This window comes from Amblyraja radiata, chromosome 13 (assembly GCF_010909765.2).
Source record: "Amblyraja radiata isolate CabotCenter1 chromosome 13, sAmbRad1.1.pri, whole genome shotgun sequence".
Classification (NCBI taxonomy): Eukaryota; Metazoa; Chordata; class Chondrichthyes; order Rajiformes; family Rajidae; genus Amblyraja; species Amblyraja radiata.
In genome coordinates, this window is record NC_045968.1 from 55,540,973 (window position 1) to 55,565,107 (window position 24,135).

Consider the following 24,135-nt stretch of genomic DNA (forward strand, 5'->3'; position numbering starts at 1 on the left):
TTCCGACCCGAAACGCCGCCTGTCTAATCCCCCCACTGATGCTGCCCGACCCGCTGAGTTTTTCCAGCATTAGACACAAAATGCGGGAGTAACTCAGCGGGACAGGCAGCATCTCTGGAGAGGGGGAACAGGTGACTGCCTGTAGTTCCTTCCAACACATACGAGTTTCTCCAGCAGTTATTGTTTCGCTCCAGATTCCGACCTCTGCAGCCTCTTGTTTGTTTGTGGATCAATGAGACTGAACTCCACACGGGGACATGGCAGCTATCTGCATGCAAAGTTGCAGCATCTACACCGAGCAACTCACCGCCCTGTGCCCTTGTTGATGTCGGGGTCGGTGCAGAGATCATCCTCCAGCGCCCTTGTCTCGTCCATGGCTGCTCTGCTCCGTTGCCATGGAAACACGCCGCGGCCTACACTGCACGTTAGTGTCCCGAAACATACACATACACGTTTACCAGAGCAAAGGGCATCGTTGTGCTAATGGCTTTACGCATTTTAAACCAAAGATCTTGCTCTAGTATCTTTGTTTTAAACGAATGTATTTTATTGATATCTGGTTATTCGCCAGCGCCTGGTCTTCCAGTATCCCGGCGGGCCATGCGGCGGCCTCTTCCTCCATCTTGATTTACAGGGCGGACTGTAAGTAGCGAGAGCTGCCGGCCATTAACTCATTCTTTAGGCTTATTATTCGTGGATGGCGGCTCAGAGTGGCTTTGGCCAGTGTGGGAGCGTGTGCGCGATGGTTACGTGTTGTCGGGGAGGGTGTGTAGCGGCGGATGTTTGTGATATTGACTGGATTGCACTCGGTGGTTGACCGCCTCTCGCTCTTTTGCAGGGTCCGGCTGCCTGGCGCACTCGCAATGCCTGGAAGGTGAGAGATGGGTCGGACGCTGCGTCTAACGTGCCATACGGGGTTGTAGTTAAAGTCTCATAGACATCTAGGTGGTGCGATCATCACCTCTTTTCATTATGTGAAATTGGGGCCAGGGAGAAGGCGTACGAGACGTAGTAAGGCCCGCGTCCTTTCAGTTATCCTACACGGTGTCCTGATCCATAAATTAAAGAAAGACAACTCATGCCTGTCCAGTGCTGGAGGAACTCGGCGGGTCAAGCAGCATCTGTGGCAGGAATGACAGTCGGGATCCTTCTTTAGACTGATCGCGATCAGAGGGTCCCGACCCGAAACGTCGCCTATCCATTCCCTCCACAGATGCACCTAACCCACAGAGTTCCTCCAGCGCTGGCTCAAGATTCTCGAAGCTGCAGCCTCTTGTGTCACAAGGAAATGCAGTTGCTGGATGCTTATGCAAAACACAAAGTGCCGAAGAAACTTATCGGGTCAGGCAGGATCTGTGGATGGAATCTAGGCCACGTTTTACATCGGGACCCTCATACAGCGTCCTCTGGTCCAACTTGCCCACACCGACCAACATGCCCCATCTACACATTGACGACTGCTTTGGGGCCACCTCCTGCACCTACACACAACTGACTGACTTCATCCACTTCACCACCAACTTCCATCCGGCACTCCAATACACCTGGACGATTTCCGACACTTCCCTACCATTCCTTGACCTCACCATCTCCATCGCAGGGGACAGACTCCTGACCGACATACATTACAAACCCACTGACTCACATGGCTATCTGGACTACACGTCTTCCCACCCTGCCCCCTGTAAAGACTCCATCCCCTACTCCCAATTCCTCCGCCTACGCCGCATCTGTTCCCAGGATGAGACATTCCATACCAGGGCATCGGAAATGTCCTCGTTCTTCAGGGAACGGGGATTCCCCTCCGCCACCATAGATGAGGCTCACACCAGGGTCTCATCCATACCCCGTAACACTGCTCTCTCTCCCCATCCCCGCACTCGCAACAAGGGCAGAGTCCCTCTGGTCCTCACCTTTCACCCCACCAGCCGGCAAATACAACACATAATCCTCCGCCATTTCCGCCACCTCCAACGTGACCCCACCACTCGCCACATCTTCCCATCTCCCCCCATGTCTGCCTTCCGCAAAGACCGCTCCCTCCGCAACTCCCTCGTCAATTCTTCCCTTCCCGCCCGCACCACCCCCTCCCCCGGCACTTTCCGTTGCAACCGCAAGAAATGCAACACCTGTCCCTTCACCTCCCCCCTCGACTCCATTCAAGGACCCAAGCAGTCGTTCCAGGTGCGACAAAGGTTCACCTGTATCTCCTCCAACCTCATCTACTGCATCCGCTGCTCTAGATGTCAGCTGATTTACATCGGGGAGACTAAGCGTAGGTTGGGCGATCGTTTCGCCGAACACCTCCGCTCAGTCCGCAATAACCTACCTGAACTCCCGGTGGCTCAGCACTTCAACTCTCCCTCCCATTCCCAATCCAACCTCTCTGTCCTGGGTCTCCTCCATTGCCAGAGTGAGCAACAGCGGAAATTGGAGGAACAGCACCTCATATTCCGTCTGGGGACCTTGCGTCCGGATGGCATTAACATTGAATTCTCCCAATTTTGCTAGCCCTTGCTGTCTCCTCCCCTTCCTTAACCCTCTAGCTGTCTCCTCCCCCCCTCCCATCCGCCCGCCCTCGGGCTCCTCCTCCCCTTTTCCTTCCTTCTCCCCCCCCCCCCCCCATCAGTCTGAAGAAGGGTTTCGGCCCGAAACGTCGCCTATTTCCTTCGCTCCATAGATGCTGCTGCACCCGCTGAGTTTCCCCAGCAATTTTGTGTACCTACACTAGTTTCACCTGCCCGTGTTTGGCCCATAATCCGCTAAACCTATCCTATCCATGTACCTGTCCAAATGTCTCTTAAACGTTATGGTACTACCTGCCTCGAGTACCTCCTCCGGTAGCTCGTTCCATGTACCACCGCCTGGGTGGGTTTTAACTAGATTGGCAGGGTCAAGCTACCTCATCGTTAAATCTTAACTGATGAATATGTAGTCGGCAACATTCCTGGAACATTGCATTATATTTTGGCTAAAATGGTGCCTGCCTTTCTCTGTAAGTGTTTTTTGATTGACAAGCTAACCATTTATTTGTTAATAAATACATGTGGCTGTTTACTGTGATATTTAAATGAGACTATTTGAGGTTAAAATGAATGTTTTCAGTTTTAGCCTTTTTTTTCAAATGGAGTTCAAATCTTATAGTAGATTGCAGTGAAGTGGGTTGACATCTGAAAAATATCTGTTTTGAAGTGTTAATATTTTTAGTTATACTGTCTTGGTATCTCACATTTTTCTAATGTTAAAAATCATGTTTTTTAATGTAATTTACTTTTATTCCACAGATTGTGGTGCAAAGCTGTTTTTACTGGCTATAAACGTGGCCTTCGAAACCAAAGAGAGCATACAGCTCTATTGAAGATTGAGGGCGTTTATTGCCGTGATGAGACTGACTTTTACCTGGGCAAGAGATGTGCCTATGTCTACAAGGCAAAGAAGTGAGACTGTCTTTTGATTTACACGGTTTTTGGTTGCGTGGGTGTAAAGTTGTTCATTCATTGGATATTTTGTGTTCTTGTTATATTTCCAATTTTGTTTATTTTTTTAAAGTAAGAATTTGTTCTCCACTATACTTGATCTTTGGAATCAACAATTCTGACAATTGTGTTTTCACTTTGGGGACTGCATCTTCAATTTGTTCTCTATACCAATTGTTACTGAATAATAATAACATTTTAACTCTGTTATGCCAGTGATTATCCTATTTCCATTCAACCTCACTTAATTTGTAAAGCTGTTTTCAAATATTGCTGGGAAAACCAGTATTTTTGGTGATGCAAATCGGATTGTTTTTCGACAGATTTTATTTTAGTATAAATTGTAATTTATTAATAGTGTAATTGTGAAATACAAATATAGATTTGCATTGATTAAACTTATTGCAGTGCTTTGCCCCTGCTGAAACCATTACAATTCTCCCAGATTTCATAATTCAAATAACTGTTGGGTTTTTCGGCCTGAACAAAATTCTGATTTGGGCTTGCTTCAAAAATTGCCTGCACTTGTTTAAAAAGCAAGTTATAAAACTTGAGCTATTTGTGTTGTTTCCACTTAAGGTTTCATACAAAATTGCATTGCAGTCTGAAAGAAGGGGTTCAGCCTGAAAAAGCGACTGTCCATTTCTTTCCACAGATGTTGCATGACTTACTGAGTCTTACCAGCAGTTTGTTTTATTTTGCCTAAGATTCCAGCTTTTGCAGTCTTTTACTTTATTTATTATCACATGTGACATCTCACAGTGAGATTCTTTGTTTTGCATGCACAAGTGTGCAAAGAGTCGCCACAAACAGGGCTCTGACAAAGTTATAAAGTATTCCATTTAGTCCCCAATGGCCCCTCTGTTTGTGGCGGTCCCCCCATGGCGGTTCCTCTTTGTTCTCGGCCCTGCGCAAAACTATTTGTTCTCCGCACCCTAACCAGGTCCCTCTTTGTTAACAGGAGACCCCATACCGGGTCCCTCTTAGTTTTCGGCATGCTCGTTCCCCACAGCGGGTCCCTCTTTGTTCTCAACGGTGCGTCCTTGACCGGCTTCCGTCTGGCCTCTGGCACCCACCGTCGGCCCTTCCTTGATGATGCCAGGGGCTTCCCCACCACACTATTAATGGTTATGCCCTGGAGCAGCTTAAATGAATGTTTTGGGTGAAAGACCTTTGATAGTTCAAGTTCAAGTGAGTTTATTGTCATGTGTCCCTGTATAGGACAATGAAATTCTTGCTTTGCTTAAGCACACAGAAAATAGTAGGCATTTACTACAAAACAGATAAATGTGTCCATATACCATGCTATAAATATATACACACATGAATAAATAAACTGATAAAGTGCAAATAGCAGAAAGTGGTTATTAATAATCAGAGTTTTGTCCGAGCCAGGTTTAATAGCCTGATGGCTGTGGGGAAGTAGCTATTCCTGAACCTGGTTGTTGCAGTCTTCAGGCTCCTGTACCTTCTACTTGAAGGTAGCAGGGAGATGAGTGTGTGGCCAGGATGGGGTGTGGGTCTTTTATGATACTGCCAGCCTTTTTGAGGCAGCGACTGCGATAAATCCCCTCGATGGAAGGAAGGTCAGAGCCGATGATGGACTTGGCAGTGTTTACTACTTTTTATAGTCTTTTCCTCTCCAGGGCGCTCAAATTGCCGAACCAAGCCACGATGCAACCGGTCAGCATGCTCTCTACTGTGCACCTGTAGAAGTTAGAGAGAGTCTTCCTTGACAAACCGACTCTCCGTAATCTTCTCAGGAAGTAGGCGCTGATGAGCTTTTTTGATAATTGCGTTAGTGTTCTCGGACCAGGAAAGATCTTCAGAGATGTGCACGCCCAGGAATTTGAAGTTCATGACCCTTTCAACCATATAAATTGATATAAATGGGGCTGTGGGTCCCCCTCCTACTCCTTCCAAAGTTAACACTCTCAGCGGGTTTTTGCAACATTTTCCTGTTATTATATCAGGTGTCTGCCATCTGCAGTTTTTAGGAGGATTTATGTTAAGAAAATTGATTCTTAATTTGTGATAAAGATAGACACATAATGCTGTTCAGGCAGTATCTCTGGAGAAAAGGAGTAGGTGACGTTTAGGATGGAGTCCCTTCTTCATTAGTATGTGATGAAATGTAATTTAAGTTTGCTTATTTTTCAGCAACACTGTCACCCCTGGTGGTAAACCGAATAAAACTCGTGTCATTTGGGGTAAAGTGACTCGTTCTCATGGAAACAGTGGCATGGTCCGTGCCAAGTTTAAAAGTAACCTGCCCGCGAAGGCTATTGGGCATAGGATTCGAGTGGTAAGTACAGGGAGTGATCATTTTTCATGTTTAGAAACATAGAAAATAGGTGCAGGAGTAGGCCATTAGGCCCTTCGAGCCTGCACCGCCATTCAATATGATCATGGCTGATCATCTAAATCAATATCCCATACCTGCCTTCTCTCCATACCCCCTGATCCCTTTAGCCACAAGGGCCACATCTAACTCGCTCTTAAATCTAGCCAATGAACTGGCCTCAACTACCTTTTGTTTATTTTTGTATTGTCTCCTGTTCTGATCACCATGAATCTGAAACATTTTGGTTATTTAATTTATGCTAAATTTTACACTAACTGCGGTTGTTACATTTTTAATAGATTTCAGTTGGAATATTTATGTATAAAAGGTACAGGCATAAAGATTAATTTGGGCTGATTGCTCTGATTATAGTTTCTGGCAAATTGTCACAATTGGCGGTTTTGATATACTTGGAGCACAACATTGCCTTGTTGTCCACAGTGTTCATCTGGCCATCTGACAAACCAATATGAATTTGTTTTCACAAATTTAAATAATGTTGCTGCCACATGGGGTTTATAGATCTAGAAATATGAGAATTTTATGGAAGATTCCTCTGGTCCATTGATAATTATGCTGCTGGACAAATACCCGATGAATACTATATTAGGAATATCTCTGAACTATATACCACTGGCTTCTGCTTTTATTGTTATGGGTTAGACACAAAATGCTGGAGTAACTCAGCGGGACAGGCAGCATCTCTGGAGAGAAGGAATGGATGACGTTTCAGGTCGAGACCCTTCTTCAGACTGATGTCAGGAGTGGGCAGTACAGAGATAAAATGTAGTCTGAGACAGTAAGACTGGTCAGAGAACTGGGAAGGGGGGGATGGAGAGAGAGGGAAAGCAAGGGCTACTTGAAGTTAGAGAAGTCAAATGTTCATACCACTGGGGTGCAAGCTGCCCAAGCGAAATATGAGGTGCTGTTCCTCCAATTTGTGGTGGGCCTCACTCTGACAATGGAGGAGGTCCAGGGCAGAAAGGTTAGTGTGTGAATGGGAGGGGGAGTTAAAGTGTAGATCAACCGGGAGATCGGGTAGGTTTAGGGTCTCCCTCTGCAACTCCATGACCAACTCATCCCTTCCCACCCAAACCACCCCCTCCCCAGATACTCCTGTCGCCATACCTCCCCACTTGACTCCGTCCAAGGATCCGAACAGTTTTCAGGTGAGGCAGAGGTTCACTTGCACCTCCTCCAACCTCATCTACTGTATCCGCTGTTCCTGGTGTGGACTCCTGTATATCGGCGCGGGGCCGAGAACAAAGTGGGACCTGCCATGGGGGGACCACCGCGAACAGAGGGGCCATTGGGGACTAAATGGAATACTTTATAACCTGATCTCCCGGTTGCTCCGCACTTTATCTCCCCCTCCTATTCCCAATCTGACCTTTTTGTCCTGGGCCTCCTCCATTGTCAGAGTGAGGCCCAGTGCAAATTGGAGGAACAGCACCTCATATTTCACGGGTAGCTTATGCCAGAGCGGTATGAACATTGACTTCTCTAACTTCAAGTAGCCCTTGCTTTCCCGTTCCATTCCCACCCCCTTCCCAGTTCTCCTCCCGGTCTTACTGTCTCCGACTACATTTTATCTCTACCACCCCCTCCCCTGATATCAGTCTGAAGAAGGCTCTCGACCCGAAACGTCACCCATTCATTCTCTCCAGAGATGGTGCCTGTCCTGTTGAGTTACTCCAGCATTTTGTGTCTCATATGATTTAAAGATTCAGATTCAGCATCTGCAGTTCTTTCCTACTGTTGTGGGCTGTTGGGCCAATCATTAGGAAAATAATTCCAACCCTGAGATTGCCTGTTCTGAGTGCCATAACTGTCCTTAGTTGCATAAGAGTTGGACACTGCAAAACATGGATATGAAACTAAATAAAGTAGCATTGAATAGTTCTACAAATGTTTCATTTTGTCAAATTATCCTAATTTTTTTTCTTTTGCAGATGCTGTACCCATCAAGAGTTTAAAGTAAAGGTGTACATAAATTGAAAATAAATAGTAAATTGGTCTAAATTGGTTGTGTGTTTCTTCCTTTTGGTAGTGCATCAACATTTAGTATGGTATGTTGGGCAGTGCTGCCCACAAAATTTGCCTGTTTGGTGTAACATAAATGGTTTAATGGATGATCTTTAACACCAACCATTCCCTTTTGTATTGAAACTGGCATTAGATGAGTTTGTGCTTTCTTCCTTAAAGCAGTTGGGTCACCTGCTCCACTGTTTTAAGTAACTTTGCAATTAATACATTGGGTAAGATTATACAAGGTAATGGAGTTTAACAGTGAAAATGTTGAGGAAATTAGTGCACAATATATTTAGTTTAAAGATAAGGCGTTGACGCAGAATCACCGAGTCCGCGCCACCCAGTGATCCCCCGTACACCAGCCCTATCCTACACACGGGGGACAATTTACAATTACTGAAGCCAATTAACCTACAAATGTCGCTGAAAGGAATTGAGAGCTGTCTAGTTGAGCACCTGAACACTTGCTCAGAGGACATCCATGGGAATCACAGATCCTGCCTAACCTGATGAGTATTTCCAGCACTTTGTTTTCAGTTCATCATTCTCGCATTCTTGTTTATTGACATTGAATTGATGGAGAATACTTTTTCAATATGAGGCTTGTATCAGAAACAACAATCACAAAATCAATGTTAAACCCTGTGTTTTGGTTCCAACTGAGGTATTTGCCAATTATGGGCACATTTCATGGTGGATGTAAAGTACAGAGAAAATGTTTTATGTTTTAGTCACGAGTTGATTGATAATGCCGGAACCATTAAGTCATGTGGCTGTGTGAACAGAAACAACCAACGTTTCAGGTCAGTGGCTGTTGGAACTGAGAAAAGATCAAAATCGATCTATTCCAAAGTTGTATAGAAAGGATAAAGGTTTAAAGAATAGGAAATGTTTGATAAGATGAAGACCAAGATGTGAAAGGCACAAAATATTGTACAAATTATAATCTAGGTAAGGTTACATAGCACCTTGTGTTTTACACATGTGTGATTTATGTGTTTTTGCAGCAAGCTCAAATTTATGCCTGTTTTAAATATAGTGCTGTTGGGGATGACGGGGGTCAACAATGACTACACTGACACTCGCAGTAGGGTGAACTGGCATGAAATGGTTATTTAAACTGACAAGAAGGTCTGGTTCTGCATGGGGATGCAGACTGTGGTCATCAATGTGCAGGTAAGGTGGTGTGGCAACCTCGACTTCGAAGGAGGCTCTGGCTGACTTGGTCCTGTCCCAGCGGCTCATCCCTGGCCTCGAAGAAGACGTGATCTCAGGGTTGTTCCTGCCACAATGCTGCTTGACCCGCCGAGTTCCTCCTGCACTTGACAGGCATGAGTTTTTCTTTAATTTATGGATCAGGACACCGTGTAGGATAACTGAAAGGACGCGGGCCTTACTACGTCTCATAACCCTGTCACCCATTGCACATAATGAAAAGGGGTGTTGATTGCACCACCTAGATGTCTATGGGACTTTAACTACGACCCAGGGGGCACGTTATATGCAGCGTCCAACCCATCCCTCACCTTGCAGGCATTGCGAGTGCGCCAGGCAGCCAGACCCTGCAAGAGAGCGAGAGGCGGTCAACCACCGAGTGCAATCCATCCTCGAGGGAAGGTGCTGGCAGTCTCAGGCTTGTCCTGGGAGCTCTGTTTGCCTTGGAAGGATGGTCATGGCTGTCTAGGGCTTAGCCCAGCAGCTCAGTCTTGACCTCAAAGCATAATAATTGCTCAATGCATAATAATTCTGGGGGGAAGTTTTGAATGCATTCCTCTAAATAAGGTAGCGGCTGTAAACAGACTCCATCTGGTCTGTTTCTCTATTTTTTCATGGATTGATATGTATGTTGATTTTTCAATCATGGAATCGATGGACCTACATGTGGTCAGTAGTGTCTATTTCACTGTTATCTCCTGGTTGGCAAACCCTTTAATTCCTTTTCTCATTCCCACATTGACCTTTCTGTCCTGGGCCTCCTCCATTGTCAGAGTACGGCTAAACGCAAATTGGTGGAACAGCATCTGATATTTCGCTTGGGTAGCTTACAACTCAGTGGTATGAGTATTGATTTCTCCTACCTCGTAACCCCTGCATAACCTCTCTTCATCCCTCCCCCACCCAAGTCGCACAAGCTTTTCGTTCTCATCTAGCAAACAGCTAACAATGGCCTGTTTCCGTTATCATCATTACTTTTTACATATCTTTCATTCATTTGTTCTATATTTCTCTACATTACCGTCTATATCTTTTGTTTCCCTTTTCCCTGACAAGTCTGAAGAAGGGCCTCGACCCGAAACATCACCCATTCCTTCTCTCCAGAGATGCTGCCTGTCCTGCTGAGTTACTCCAGCATTTAGTGTCTATCCACAGTATCGTGTCTGTCTCAGACTGAATGGTCCTGTTAGTTTTGATGTGGATTTGGATTGTCCCTGATCAGCTTGGCCACCCTTGACATGAGTCCCAGCTTGCCTTCTGGGAATCTGCATGGGTATAACAGCAAATGGTAGCTCTGCTTTTGGAAGACAGATGTAAAAGAAAGATAAATTACCTTAAGGGCCTGTCGCACTTAGGCGATTTTTTTCGGCCACAGCCGAAAAATAGGCTGTCGCCACATAGTCGCGGGGTGACGCCTGTATTTTCGTGAGCCGTCCCCTCAAGTGTCGTTACTTATTTCTTGTCACCGCTGGATTTTGAAATGTTCAAATCCTTTTGCCGATAATGGGTTTGACGTTGCCTGTCTTCTGTCGTAGGTTGACGCCAGGTGACGTTGGTTGTCGCCGGGTCATGACCTCTGTGAATTCCACTGGCGACAACCTACGTCAACCGACGATAGTTCCGGCGTCGAGAAGTATTCAGTTGTCTTCATTTGTCGCCGACAGGGTAGTAGCTTGTCGCTGGAGGAGGGAGGTTGACCGGGTGTCGTAGGGTGTCGCCTGTGTGGTCGAAGGTTATTGTAGGTATGGTCGTAGGTGGACGTCCCAAGTCACGAGGAATTGTGTCGCCTGTTGACATAGCTTGACGTCAACTAGGTGGTAGCTGGTTGTGGACATTGTCGTGGGGTGGGTGCAAAACCGTTTTTTCGGGCATCACGCCGCCTGTCGCCACCGTTGCCTAAAAAATCGCCTAAGTGGGATAGGCCCTTTAAAGACCAAACTGAAGATTTGATATCTCCCACGGAGGGTGTTTGGCCCATTAAGTTCTGCTGTACAAAGTTACAATATTATTGAAAGGGTGAAGCAGAACTGGACGAAATGGACGTGCAACATTTCAGGTTTGGATACTTCTCCATCCAGAATGCTGCAGGGGGAGGGGGGTGGGGAGAAAGCCTGACAAGTGATAGGTGGATACAGGCGAGGAGGGTTTAGTTGGCAGATCGGTGGACTAAGTGATAGCTAAAGGTGAAAATGAGATGAAAAGCCAGAGGATTTGCATTTAAGCTCTCCCTTCTTAATCTCTGCTTTCATCACTTCTGCAATTCAGCGCCCGCTACACCTGCTCCCTCTTCCCCCCCCCCCCCCCCCGGTCCTTATCTTTCACCCCACCAGCTTTCACATCCAACACATTCTCTGACACTTCAAACGAGGCCCCCCCACCAGTCTAATGGAGATGTTTTGAGGACAATTTCTATTACCATCCGGGAAGTGCTGAACATACTTACGCGCTTGAAGGTAGATCAATCTCCCAGGCTAGCGAAAAAATTGGAGGCACCCGGGCTGAGATATACGAATCATCAGACATGGGTGAGGTGCTGGAAGACTGGAGGGTGGCTTATATTGTGCCTCTATTTACAAAGGGCAGCAAGGAAAAGCCTGGGAGCCTAACATCTGTGGTAGGCATATTAGCGAAGTGTATTCTGACGGGAAAGCTATACTTACATTTGGAAAAGTGCAGAGAAGATTTACAAGAATATTGCCAGGACTCGAGGTCCTGAGCTATAGGGAGAGATTGGACATGCTCGGACATCATGTCAATGCAGGCACGACAAGTACCTGTAGTAGAAGGAATACCAAGCATACAAGTGCAGCATTATTTGGTTGCTCCTCAGAATAGTAGCATATGGACTACCAGAAGGATTCATGCTGGGACCAAAGTAATCCACAATTTAAATTAATAATTTACACTTTGGAATCAAGAGCACAATTTCTAAATCTACAGATTATACAATAATGGAGGGTGCAGTCAGTACTGTGGAGGACAGCAACAAATCACACAAAGTAATTATTAACAAGCTTTCATAATGGGTGTTATACTCAGAATTAATTTTAGTAAAGATAAAAATAAGATGAAACAAAAAGTGGGAGAAACTCAGCAGAACAGGCAGCATCTCTGGCGACCCTTCTGAAGAAACGTCACTCATTCCTTCTCTCTAGAGATGCTGCCTGTCCCGCTGAGTTACTCCAGCTTTTTGTGTCTATCTTCGGTTTAAACCAGCTTCTTCCTACAAAATAAGATAAAAGTTGACATTTGACTGCAAGAGAATAGGATAAGAGAGCAATGATATCTGGCTGTGCAAATAGAAAAATCTAAGCTAATGGCACAGATGACATGATTAATTAAGGTAATTAAAAAATACACTAGAGTTTCTCTCTTTAACGTATGCTATTTGGTTACATCGACAACCATCATCATGACAATCCTGACATCCTAGCAAAGATATCCTCTTATCTTCCCCCAACCTCTTTGCAGCTTAAAACTAACTTGTTTTCTCACATTCCCAATTCATTGCCTGTTTCCCTTTCCTCTGTTTCCCTTTCCATATATATATCATTATTTTCTGAATTTCCACCATTTCATTTTTTCCCCCCAATTACCATGGTTAATTTCTAAAATGATAGAATTAAATTTGAGAGACCCAGTGGCGCAGCGGTAGAATTGCTGCCTTACAGCACCAGAGACCCAGGTTCAATCCTGACTGGGTGTTGTTTGTACGGGGTTTGTACTTTCTCCCTGTGACCCCATGGTTTTGCACTGGGTGCTCCGGTTTCCTCCCACATTCCAAAGACGTGTAGGTTAGTTGGTTAATTGGCATCATTAAATTGTCCCTAGTGTGTAGGATAGAACTAGTGTACGGGTGATCGTGGGTTGGCACAGACACGGTGGACCGAAGGGCCTGTTTCCACGATGTATCTCTAAACTAAAACAATGTTTAATTTGTCTCAAACGTTGCTTACATCATATAGAGGTACTATGTAAAGTGTGATTGGGGAAATGTGAAGTTATACCCATTACTAAAAGATAGTTATGCTGGGGGGGGGGGGGGGGGTTCCCCAGAGAGGATAGAAAATTAACCTGAAATAATATTTTTAAAATATGGGACAAATACAGGAATTGGTGGAAATATTCAGCAGGTTAGGCAATATTTGTGGAGAGGGAATAGAATCAACATTTCAGACCAATGGCCTTTCACCTGTTAATCATAGGGTATTGTATTGATGGAAGGAAATAAAGTTGAAGAGCAAAACAGGACAATCTCAAAGCTAACATATTGACCAAAAAAACATTGAAAGTTGGCAAAATAAACTTTTTCACCCAGAGAACGGTGAATTTGTGAATTCCCTATCATAGAGTGTATTTGAGTTAAGTGTACAATTTAAGAGAGGTCAGAGAGGCTTGGGAAAGACAATTGAGGATAAAAAGAGGCTTGAATGGAAGTTAAATACCATCTTGGACAAAATACTGCACATAAGTGACTTGGACAGGTTGGGGGAGTGGGCAGATGCATGGCAGATGAAGTTTAATGTGGATAAATGTGAGGTTATCCACTTTGGTAGCAAAAACAGGAAGGCAGATTACTATCTAAATGGCGTCAAGTTGGGAAAAGGGGAAGTACAACGGGATTTGGGGGTCCTTGTACATCAGTCTGAAAGTAAGCATGCAGGTACAGCAGGCAGTGAAGAAAGCGAATGGCATGTTGGCCTTTATAACAAGAGGAATCGAATATAGGAGCAAAGGGGTCCTTCTGCAGTTGTACAGAGCCCTAGTGAAACCACACCTGGAGTATTGTGTGCAGTTTTGGTCCCCTAATTTGAGGAAGGACATTCTTGCTATTGAGGGAGTGCAGCGTAGGTTTAAAAGGTTAATTCCCGGGATGGCGGGACTCATGCTGAGAGAATGGAGCAGCTGGGCTTGTACATTCTGGAGTTTAGAAGGATGAGAGGGTATCTCATTAAAACATATAAGATTGTTCAGGGCTTGGACACGCTAGAGGCAGGAAACATGTTCCTGATGTTGGGGGAGTCCAGAACCAGGTGCCACAGTTTAAGAATAAGGAGTAAGCCATTTAGAACGGAGACAAGGAAACACTTTTTCTCACAGAGAGTGGCGAGTCTGTGGAATTCTCTGCCTCAGAGGGCGGTGGATGCTTTCAAGAGAGAGCTAGATAGGGCACTTAAAAATAGCGGAGTCGGGGGATATGGGGAAAAGGCAGGAATGGGGTACTGATTGGGGATGATCAGCCATGATCACATTGAATGGCGTTGCTGGCTCGAAGGGCCAAATGGCCTACTCCTGCACCTATTGTCTATTGTCTATAACAAAACCTCAAATATTTTAACATCTTTCCTTAAGTATGACGCCCAGAATTGTACATGATATTCTTGTTCTTTTGTTAATCTTGAGATGTTTTGAATATTAATGGGGCTTTTTCACGGGGCGACTTGACGCAAGATGTAACCAGAGTGAAGTGGTCGTGGTCTAGCACGATATCACACGATATAACGGGGTGTAGATAAAGAGTTCCCACGGTACTCGGCATTTCCGTTATTTGGGACCTCTGCTGAAGAAGACTGACATTGTAATGAGAAAGGCACTGGAACCAGGGTTGTGCATAGCAATCACCCTCCGCTACTTGGCCTCAGGCGATTCTTATCAAAGTCTATCTTACAACTTTCTGGTCGCCACCAACACCATCTGTGGTATTGTCCGAGAAACCTGTGAGGCGATCATCAAATTTTATTCAGCTGAAGTGATTGAATGCCCCAGTACACCAGATGCCTGGAAGAGAGTGGCGCTGCGGTTTGAAAACAGGTGGAACTTTGTTCACACATGTGGGGCTTTGGATGGCAAGCATGTGGCAATTCGTTGTCCACCCAGAGGTGGGTCAAATTATTTCAATTACAAGAAATTGGTACCATTCTACAAGTACCCCTCTTGTTCCCTGGTGAAGTTATATGGCCTTACCTTCTGCCATCTTCCCTTCACATAAGCGTCTGTAGAGGCTATTCTTACAACGGCTACTGGGGAGGCAATCTGAAATCCACCTTGCTCACCCTCTCCCTGCTCCAAGGAGCCCACAGGCAGTGTTATCTGTGGCATCTCCTGTTGCCTCTCCACCTATCTCTTGCTGCGTCTCCTCATTCTCCTGCATGGCAAAAACCTTTCTGACATGCTTTACCCCCTTTGAGCTTTTCTGGGAGCCATCTCTGCAAGTGTTCCTGTTAAAAAGATTCTCCAACAATTACAATTAGGTGGGACGTCCTCGATGGACACATGTTCCATTGGCGATATTGAGAACACCTTTTTACTCACCTTCTGTCCCCTCTGTCCAGCTTCCGGGTTTACCGTTCGCAGGAGTTCCCACAGTAACCGCAAGAGTTATTACGGATATCGCACGGATATCGTACTGGCCACTACGTTCATATAAAGTTGCAATGCTCAACCACAAGTGTACAAGTCACTCTTGGAGAAATTCAAGCTTGCTTGAATTTTCTCCCGAGTCACCAAGTTACATGATTACCTGCCGTTAGCGCCACGGTGGTCCACGAATGCCGTACTGTTATCGCACGAGGTTCCCACGATGTTAAACTCTGGTTAACTCTTGCGTCAAGTCGCCCCGTGAAAAAGCCCCATAACAGTATTATTAAAATGGAAGTTGCAACATTGTATAAATCGATATAAAGCTGTGGGGTTATACAAAGACACTGGAATTTGCAGATTTTTCTGTCACTTATTGGTTGAATTTTGGGGTAGAACCTAGGAAGTTGAGTGATTTATACAAAGTAATTCTCACAATAAACTTTCTTTTGCTAATCTATGCCTTTGTTAGAATATGGCTGGGAAACAGCAGCTATCTTGACCCAATGCCAGATCGAAACAAAGGTTCCTTTCTACCACTTCACATGGGACATGTGAAGACTGAAGTGTTAAGATTTCTTATTTAGGAATTTAAACATTTATCTGTAAATAGCCTTCTTTATGCATATATGATTATCAGACAGAAAAAAGAATTAAAAAATAATTCTATTCAGTCAGTACATCTTTTGGGGATTAATTTAGGATAAATACTCAAACCAGTTGCCCGTTTAGAAATAAACGTATTGTTCAATATATGTCAACATCTGTGATTTTAAAAAAAATTGATAGCTGGCTTTCCCTACCTTTTCCATTCAGTTTTATTTTCTACACATATAAAATATCCTTTTTGATCTTGAAACGGTTGGTGTAACTTGCTTCATGCATTTCTTTGTTACGCAGGGTGACCTATTTCAGCATCACGTGTTTCATCTCCCACAGAGTTATTCACTAATCACTTATTTTGCCAAATTAACTCTGCCAATTCCATATAATTCAAACCTTCCCAAATGTCACAGTCCAACGTTAGTTATCAGTAGAGCCAGGATGTTTAGGCACATAAAAACTCTGAAATAGACCAGCAAAAAAGGCATAATAAAATTACAAAAAAGGCATGAAAAAGGCATTTATTGACAAAAGAGGCATTTATTGACAAAAAAAAAAGACATGAGGGCATGTATTTCCACCACCAAAATATGGTTAAAAATGATAATATAAAGGTATACTACAGTAAATGACAAAAGTTGCCTGGTTGCACATAATTACTAGCATTTTTTTTTTTAATTATCTGGTGTTAAACTATGCCATCCGTCAGACAGAATATGCTTCAGTTGTGAAAATCTTCTTTCTACCTCAGCTGAGGTCACTGGTGCATACCCGAAACAAGCTACAGACTCTATATGTCGATATCTTGTGCATTACAACTACCTTTGAGAACTTTAGCTATGTTTTGTATTTCTTCAAAATCTTTGTTAGCTAAAATCACTCTCTCATATTTTCCGTCTTTGTCTTTACCTACATCGCCAGGAACTTTATGAATATCGTCAGTTATTTTGTTGAAAACCTGCAAGTTATTCACTAATGTTTCACCACGTTTCTCAAGAGAAGTGGTAGCTCGTGGGAAGTTTGCAAAATTGGAAGCAATAAATAGATTTTGGAGAAGACTGAACCAGCGGGCAGCGGCACGAATGAATGAATGACCGACAGTGGCGCCCCCGGTTTCGCCCCGGTGGTGTAAATTATCTTGTAAGTTATAATATGTCAACACGTTAATAATAACATTAATATTAACATGTTAACATAGAAAACGTCATTGTGATCACGGTACAACTAGAGAAAATAGCACGACCTTTTAGCAAAACGGCAAAAATAGCTGATTTAGGCACTCGATTGTGAAAAAGGCATTATCTTGGTGAAATCATTAAAAAAAGGCATGAAAAGGCACATGGCATTTATGGCAACATCATGGTTCTAGTTATCACTTTCCTCTCTCTGCTTCACTTAGCATTCATAAGCCCTACAACCTCCCTTATTTCAAAATATTATTCTTTGAGAAACACACCAGTTCGAGGAATTATGTACCTTAGTCAATAGCATATCTTTGCAATTTGCAATACTTCAATAAATGACATCGCACTATAACACCATTGATTCTACTTTTTAAAGGACAAAACAAAGACGTACAATTTGTTCCTTGATCAGAAATACATCTTTAGATTTTATTCAAGGGAATTCAGAGGTTTATATCCAAAGCATTAGAAGAGATGAACTCATGCATAAACCATAGAGTGAGCCAGTTGCAATTTGTGCAAAATCTAGTAGGGGCAGCACGGTGCCGCAGCAGTAGAGTTGTTGCCTTACAGCGCTCACAGCGCCAGGGATCCGGTTCGATCCCGCCTATGAGTGCTGTCTGTATGGAGATGGTACGTTCTCCCCGTGATTACGTGGGCTTTCTCCGAGATATTCGGTTTCCTGCCATACTCCAAACTATCTGGGAACTAGGCTTTTCTTTCTTAGGCAGATTATATTAACCACCACCTCCTATACAAAACCCAGAAGTCGTGGAGCAAGGAATTCTTACGTAAGGAGAACAAAACAGATTACAATACTCCAAAGATAGACACAAAAAGCTGGAGTAACTCAGTGGGTCAGACAGCATCTCTGGAAGAAAGGAATCGGAGACGTTTCAGGTCAAGACCCTTCTTTAGACTACTTCTACTACAACCTAGTAAACCACAGTGTGTAAAACAGTCTCGTGCCACTCACAGCTCCCCAATCAATCATTTTATTCCACATTTGTGGGTCTCCTGACACTCCACTAATGGCAATAGTTTCACTTTATAGAGTCTATCCATACGCATCATAATTATAAATATTTCTATTAGATCGCTTGGCAACTTCCTCCACTTCTACAAGAAACACACAGCTTCTGCAGGCTGTTCATTGCACTAACGTTCCTCAGCATTGGAATCATTTCAGTAAATATCTGCAGCTGAACCTTCACTTCCTTCCCGCAGACACCCAGAACTGAACACATCACTCCAAGTAATTGTTCAGAGCCAATGGTCTTCCCTCTGTTTCTGTTACCCTCTGGCTGTAGTTTTCTTCTAGACCCAGCGCGTGGACCAACTGGACTTTGGAAATGAGGCCAAAACAATGGGGCACCTGCAGAAATTATGTTCAGAGGCAGCTCTTGAATGAACGTGTTGGGGAACTGGAGAAGCAGCTGGATGACCTCGGGGCCATCCGGGAAAACGAGTGTCCTGGACAGTACCTACAGTGAGGATGCAGGAAGAGCGAAGGTGAGTGACTGTGAGAAGGGGAGTAACAGTGGAGTGCCAGATGTAGACAGGTACACCCTTTTGGGAGCTGTCGGGGCAGATGACGCTTCCAGTCCATGCGGACAGGTCGGTGGCTGCAATACTAGTGATGAGACTCGACTGGCGAGACCGACGTCGGGCAGAGCTATAGTGGTGGGTGATTGTCCGAGGTGCAGACTGGAGATTCTGTGGCGGCAGGTGAGATTCGAGGATGGTCTGTTGCCTCCCTAGTGCCAGGGTTCAAAATGTCACAAATCGACTTCAGAACATCCTCGAGAGGGAAGGTGAACAGCCGGCAGTAGTTGTGCACGTGGGCACAAACAACGTTGGGAAGAAGAGGAAGGTGGTTCTGCAACGCGAGTTTAGAGAGTTAGGAAGAAGACTGAAAAGCAGGACTTCTAGGCTGGTTATCTCTGGATTGCTTCCAGTAACTCATGCTAGTGAGGACAGGAACAGGGAGATAGGGGATCTGAATGTGTGGCTGAAGGCTGGTGCAGGGAGCAAAGATTTAGCTTTATAGACCACTGGGGTAGGGGTGACCTGTACAAAAGGGATGGGTTACACCTTAACTGGAGGGGGACCAATGTTCTGGCAGGCAGGTTTGCTAGTGCTACACGTGTGGGTTTAAACTAAATAGTGGGGGGGAGGGATTGACAAATTGGGAGTATAAGGATGGAGTAAAAGGGGAAGTGAGTACAGGAGAAGTTACAAAAGACTCCCAAATTAATTGGGAAGGAAAGTTCGAGAAGGGATAAGAAAGTACGGTCAGGGCCAATCGTGTGAGAGGGGAGGTGAATACCGAAGTTAAAGTATAAGAAATAAAGTGGATGAGCTTGAGGCTCAGTTAGAAATTGGCAAGTATGATGTTGTGGGAATTACAGAGACATAGTTGCAAGAGGAGCAGGGCTGGGAACTGAACATTCAAGGATATACGTCCTATCGAAAAGGCAGACAGGTGGGCAGAGGGGGTGGGGTAGCTCTGTTGGTGAGAAATGAAATTCAGTCCCTTGCGAGGGGTGACATAGAATCAGGAGATGTAGAGTCAGTATGGATAGAGCTGAGGAATTGTAAGGGTAAAAAGACCCTAATGGGAGTTATCTACAGACCCCCAAACGGTAGTCTGGATATAGGGTGCAAGTTGAATCAAGAGTTAAACTTGTCGTAACGGTAATGCTACAGTTGTTATGGGAGATTTCAACATGCAGGTAGACTGGGAAAGTCAGGTTGGTACTGGATACCAAGAAAGGGAGTTTATGGAGTGCCTCCGTGATGGGTTCTTAGAACAGCTTATACTGGAGCCTACCACGGAGAAAGCAATTCTGGATTTAGTGTTGTGTAATGAACCGGATTTGATAAAGGAACTCAAGGTAAAGGAGCCATTAAGAGGTAGTGACCAACTAGATAGTGGCCGACTAGGAAAAGGGGAGATGCAGCGAGACCTGGGTGTCATGGTACACCAGTCATTGAAAGTGGGCATGCAGGTGCAGCAGGCAGTGAAGAAAGCGAATGGTATGTTAGCTTTCATAGCAAAAGGATTTGAGTATAGGAGCAGGGACGTTCTACTGCAGTTGTACAGGGTCTTGGTGAGACCACACCTGGAGTATTGCGTACAGTTTTGGTCTCCAAATCTGAGGAAGGACATTATTGCCATAGAGGGAGTACAGAGAAGGTTCACCAGACTGATTCCTGGGATGTCAGGACTGTCTTATGAAGAAAGACTGGATAGACTTGGTTTATACTCTAGAATTTAGGAGATTGAGAGGGGATCTTATAGAAACTTACAAAATTCTTAAGGGGTTGGACAGGCTAGATGCAGGAAGATTGCTCCCGATGTTGGGGAAGTCCAGGACAAGGGGTCACAGCTTAAGGATAAGGGGGAAATCCTTTAAAACCGAGATGAGAAGAACTTTTTTCACACAGAGAGTGGTGAATCTCTGGAACTCCCTGCCACAGAGGGTAGTCGAGGCCAGTTCATTGGCTATATTTAAGAGGGCGTTAGATGTGGCCCTTGTGGCTAAGGGGATCAGAGGGTATGGAGAGAAGGCAGGTACGGGATACTGAGTTGGATGATCAGCCATGATCATATTGAATGGCGGTGCAGGCTCGAAGGGCCGAATGGCCTACTCCTGCACCTAATTTCTATGTTTCTATGTTTCTATAATATGGTCCAGTTTAATCTACAATTGGAGAGGGAGAAGGGTAAATCAGAGCTGTCAGTGTTACAGTTGAACAAAGGGGACTATGGAGCCATGAGGGAGGAGCAGGCCAAAGTTGACTGGAAAGATACCCTAGCAGGGATGACAGTGAAATACCAATGGCAGGTATTTCTGGGAATAATACAGAAGGTGCAGGATCAGTTCATTCCAAAGAGGAAGAAAGATTCCAAAGGGCAACCGTGGCTGCCAAGGGAAGTCATGGACAGTACAAAAATAAAAGAGAAGTACAACGTAGCAAAGATGAGTGAGAAGCAAGAGGATTGGTAATGTTTAAAGAGCAACAGAAGATTACTAAAAAGGCAATACGGGGAGAAAAGATGAGGTACAAAGGTAAGCTAGCCAAGAATATAAAGGAGGATAGTAAAAGCATCTTTAGGTATGTGAAGAGGAAAAAATTAGTTAAGACCAAAGTGACTGAATAGGGTGTATTTATTATGGGGAACAAGGAAATGGCAGATGAGTTGAACAGGCACTTTGGATCCGTCTTCACTAAGGAGGACACAAATAATCTTCCTGATATAGTAGTGGCCAAAGGATCTGGGGTGACGGAGGAACTGAAGGAAATCCACATTCGGCAGGAAATGGTGTTTGGTAGACTGATGGGACTGAAGGCTGATAAATCCCCAGGGCCTGATGGTCTGCATCCCAGGTTGTTAAGGAAGGGGATCTAGAAATCGTGGAAGCATTGATGATCATTTTCCAATTTTCTATAGATTCAGGATCAGTTCCTGTGGATAGGAGGGTAGTTAATGTTATCCCACTTTTTAAGAAAGGCGGGAGAGAGAAAACGGAATTATAGACCAGTTAGCCTGACATCGGTGGTGGGGAAGATGCTGGAGTCAATCATAAAAGATGAAATAGCGGCACATTTGGATAGCAGTAACAGGATCAGTCCGAGTCAGCATGGATTTACGAAGCTTGACTAATCTTCTGGAATTTTTTGAGGATGTAACTAGGAAAATGGACAAGAGAGAGTCAGTGGATGTAGTGTACCTGGACTTTCAGAAAGCATTTGATAAGGTCCCACATAGCAGATTAGTGGGCAAAGTGAGGGCACATGGTATTGGGGGTAGAGTGCTGACATTATTGAAAATTGGTGTCAGAATTGAAGGTCTTCAGTTACGGGGAGAGATTGGATAGGCTGGCCCTGGAAGGAAAGGGCCCGAGCAATGAGCTGATAGAAGTATATCAAATTATAAGAAGTGTAGATAGTCAATCTTTTTCCCTTTGTGGGGTATCAAAATCAAGAGGACATAGGTTTGAAGTGAGAGGCAGGAAGTCTACAAAGTTGGGGAAGTCTTTTTTGAAAGTGTGGTTGATACCAAGAACTCGCTGCAAGAGGTGATGGTCAGATACGATCACCCCCATTTGAGAGAATGAGGAACAGACTGTGCGGGTAATTTGGATTTTGCAGGTGAGGCAAATGAATGGCATGAGCCCATAGGGCCCATTTCAGTGCTATATACTGTAACTGACTATGAAACGTGTTAATTAAACCCACCAGTCCCTGAAGGGTCTGAAGTAGGGTCTCGTACCATAACGTCACCCATTCCTTTTCTCTTTAAACCAACATCTGCAGTTCATTCCTTCACAGTCTCTGCCACAAAGTGTCCTCATAATTTATATCAACCTCACAGTCTATTTTATTCCGGTAGCCAAACACTTTAATTCCCCTTCCTATACTGACCTTTCTGTCCTGGGCCTCCTCCACTGTCAGGGTGAGGCCACACTCATATTGGAGGAACAGCACCTCATATTTCACTTGGGCAGCTTACAACCCAGCAATCCGAATATTGATCTTCTAACTTCTCCCCGTGACCACGTGGGTTTTCTCCGAGATGTTCTAACTTCAAGTAACCCTTCCATCCCTTCTCTCTCTTTCCCTACCCCACCCTAGATGTTAAACACGGTTCAAAGTCATCTTGTTGAGTCTTATTGGCTGTAACTCGTGTTTACCTAGCCCACAGCTAACAATGGACTGTTTCCTTGATCATCGTTACTTTTGGCATTCCTTTCATTCTCTATCTCTATTAGAGACGTTCTCTATTGTTCTATATATCTCTTCATCACCGTCAATATCTCTAGTTTCCATTTCCCCTGACCCAGTCTGAAGAAGGATCTCGAACTGAAACTGCACCTATTCCTTCTCTCCAGAGATGCTGCCTGGCCTGCTGAGTTACTCCAGCATTTTGTGTTTTTCTACGGTTCAAACCAGCATCTGCAGTTCCTTCCTATTTCATTTCCTCACATGTCCTCATCTAAATGCCTTTTGAGGAGATCTAAGCACTTTACCTGCACAAAAGTTATTGACCGAACCGAGAGCACACACCCTTTTGGGGGAAAATGATGTTGGTTCAAATCAAAATGCAGGAGACCCCAGTGGCTATACTTCTTCAAAACAGGTACACCTTCTTCGGGGCGGACAAAACTTCGAGTAGCAGCCAGGGCTGTGAATCCAACCCTCGTGCTGAGGCTCAACAGGGAAGTTTGGCGCAACGGTAGAGTTGCTGCCTTACAACTCTTGCAGCACTGGAGGCCCGGGATCGATCCCGCAGGGTGCTGCCTGTACGGAGTTTGTACGTTCTCCCCGTGACCACGTGGATTTTCTCCGAGATCTTCAGTTTCCTCCCATTCTCCAAAGTCATACAGGTTTGTAGGTAAATTGGTTTGGTAAATGTAAAAATTGTCCCTAGTGTGTGTAGTGTTAATATGCGGGGATCGCTGGTCGGCGCGGACCCAGTGGCACAACCTGTTTCTGCGCTGTATCTCTAATCTAAACTAAATTAGAGGTACGGACAGGAAATTCTGCGGATAGTGTGTTGCCTCCCTGGTGCCAGGGTCCAGGACGTCTCGGAGCGGCTGCATGACATCCTCAAGAGGGTGGGGAAGCAGCCAGAAATTATTGTGCATGTTGGCACAAATGATCAAGGAAGGAAGAAGAAGGAGATTCTGCAACATGAGTTTAGGGAATTAGGTGAAAAGGCTGAAAAGCAGGACCTCCAGGTTAGTTATCCCTGGATTACTACTTAGTACCTCGTGCTAGTGAGGGTAAGAACAGAAAGATGGGGAGATGAATGTGTGGCTGAGGATTTGGTGGGGATGGGGTGATCTGTACAAAAGGGACGGGTTGCACCTTAACTGGAGAGTTACCAACATCCTGGCTAGGCAGGTTTGCTAAT

General features: G+C 44.7%; 2 protein-coding genes across 3 annotated transcripts in view; one reads left to right on the forward strand and one right to left on the reverse strand.

Moving 5' to 3' along the window:
- The window catches only part of iqcg (IQ motif containing G), a 35,051-nt gene extending 34,612 nt beyond the window's left edge, over positions 1 to 439 (reverse strand). For both annotated transcript variants that reach the window (XM_033032117.1, XM_033032116.1), the window contains exon 1: positions 308 to 439. In XM_033032117.1, coding sequence (XP_032888008.1) covers positions 308 to 375 — 68 coding nt within the window. In that variant the 5' untranslated portion in view covers positions 376 to 439. The remainder of the gene's footprint in view (positions 1 to 307) is intronic.
- Positions 440 to 529: 90 nt separating this feature from the next.
- Positions 530 to 7,842, forward strand: rpl35a (ribosomal protein L35a). The gene is made up of 5 exons (XM_033032119.1): positions 530 to 642; positions 839 to 874; positions 3,285 to 3,437; positions 5,637 to 5,781; positions 7,773 to 7,842. Exons 2-5 carry the CDS (start codon positions 864 to 866, stop codon positions 7,794 to 7,796), a joined length of 333 nt encoding a protein of 110 aa, XP_032888010.1. The 5' UTR covers positions 530 to 642; positions 839 to 863; the 3' UTR covers positions 7,797 to 7,842.
- Positions 7,843 to 24,135: the final 16,293 nt, after the last annotated feature.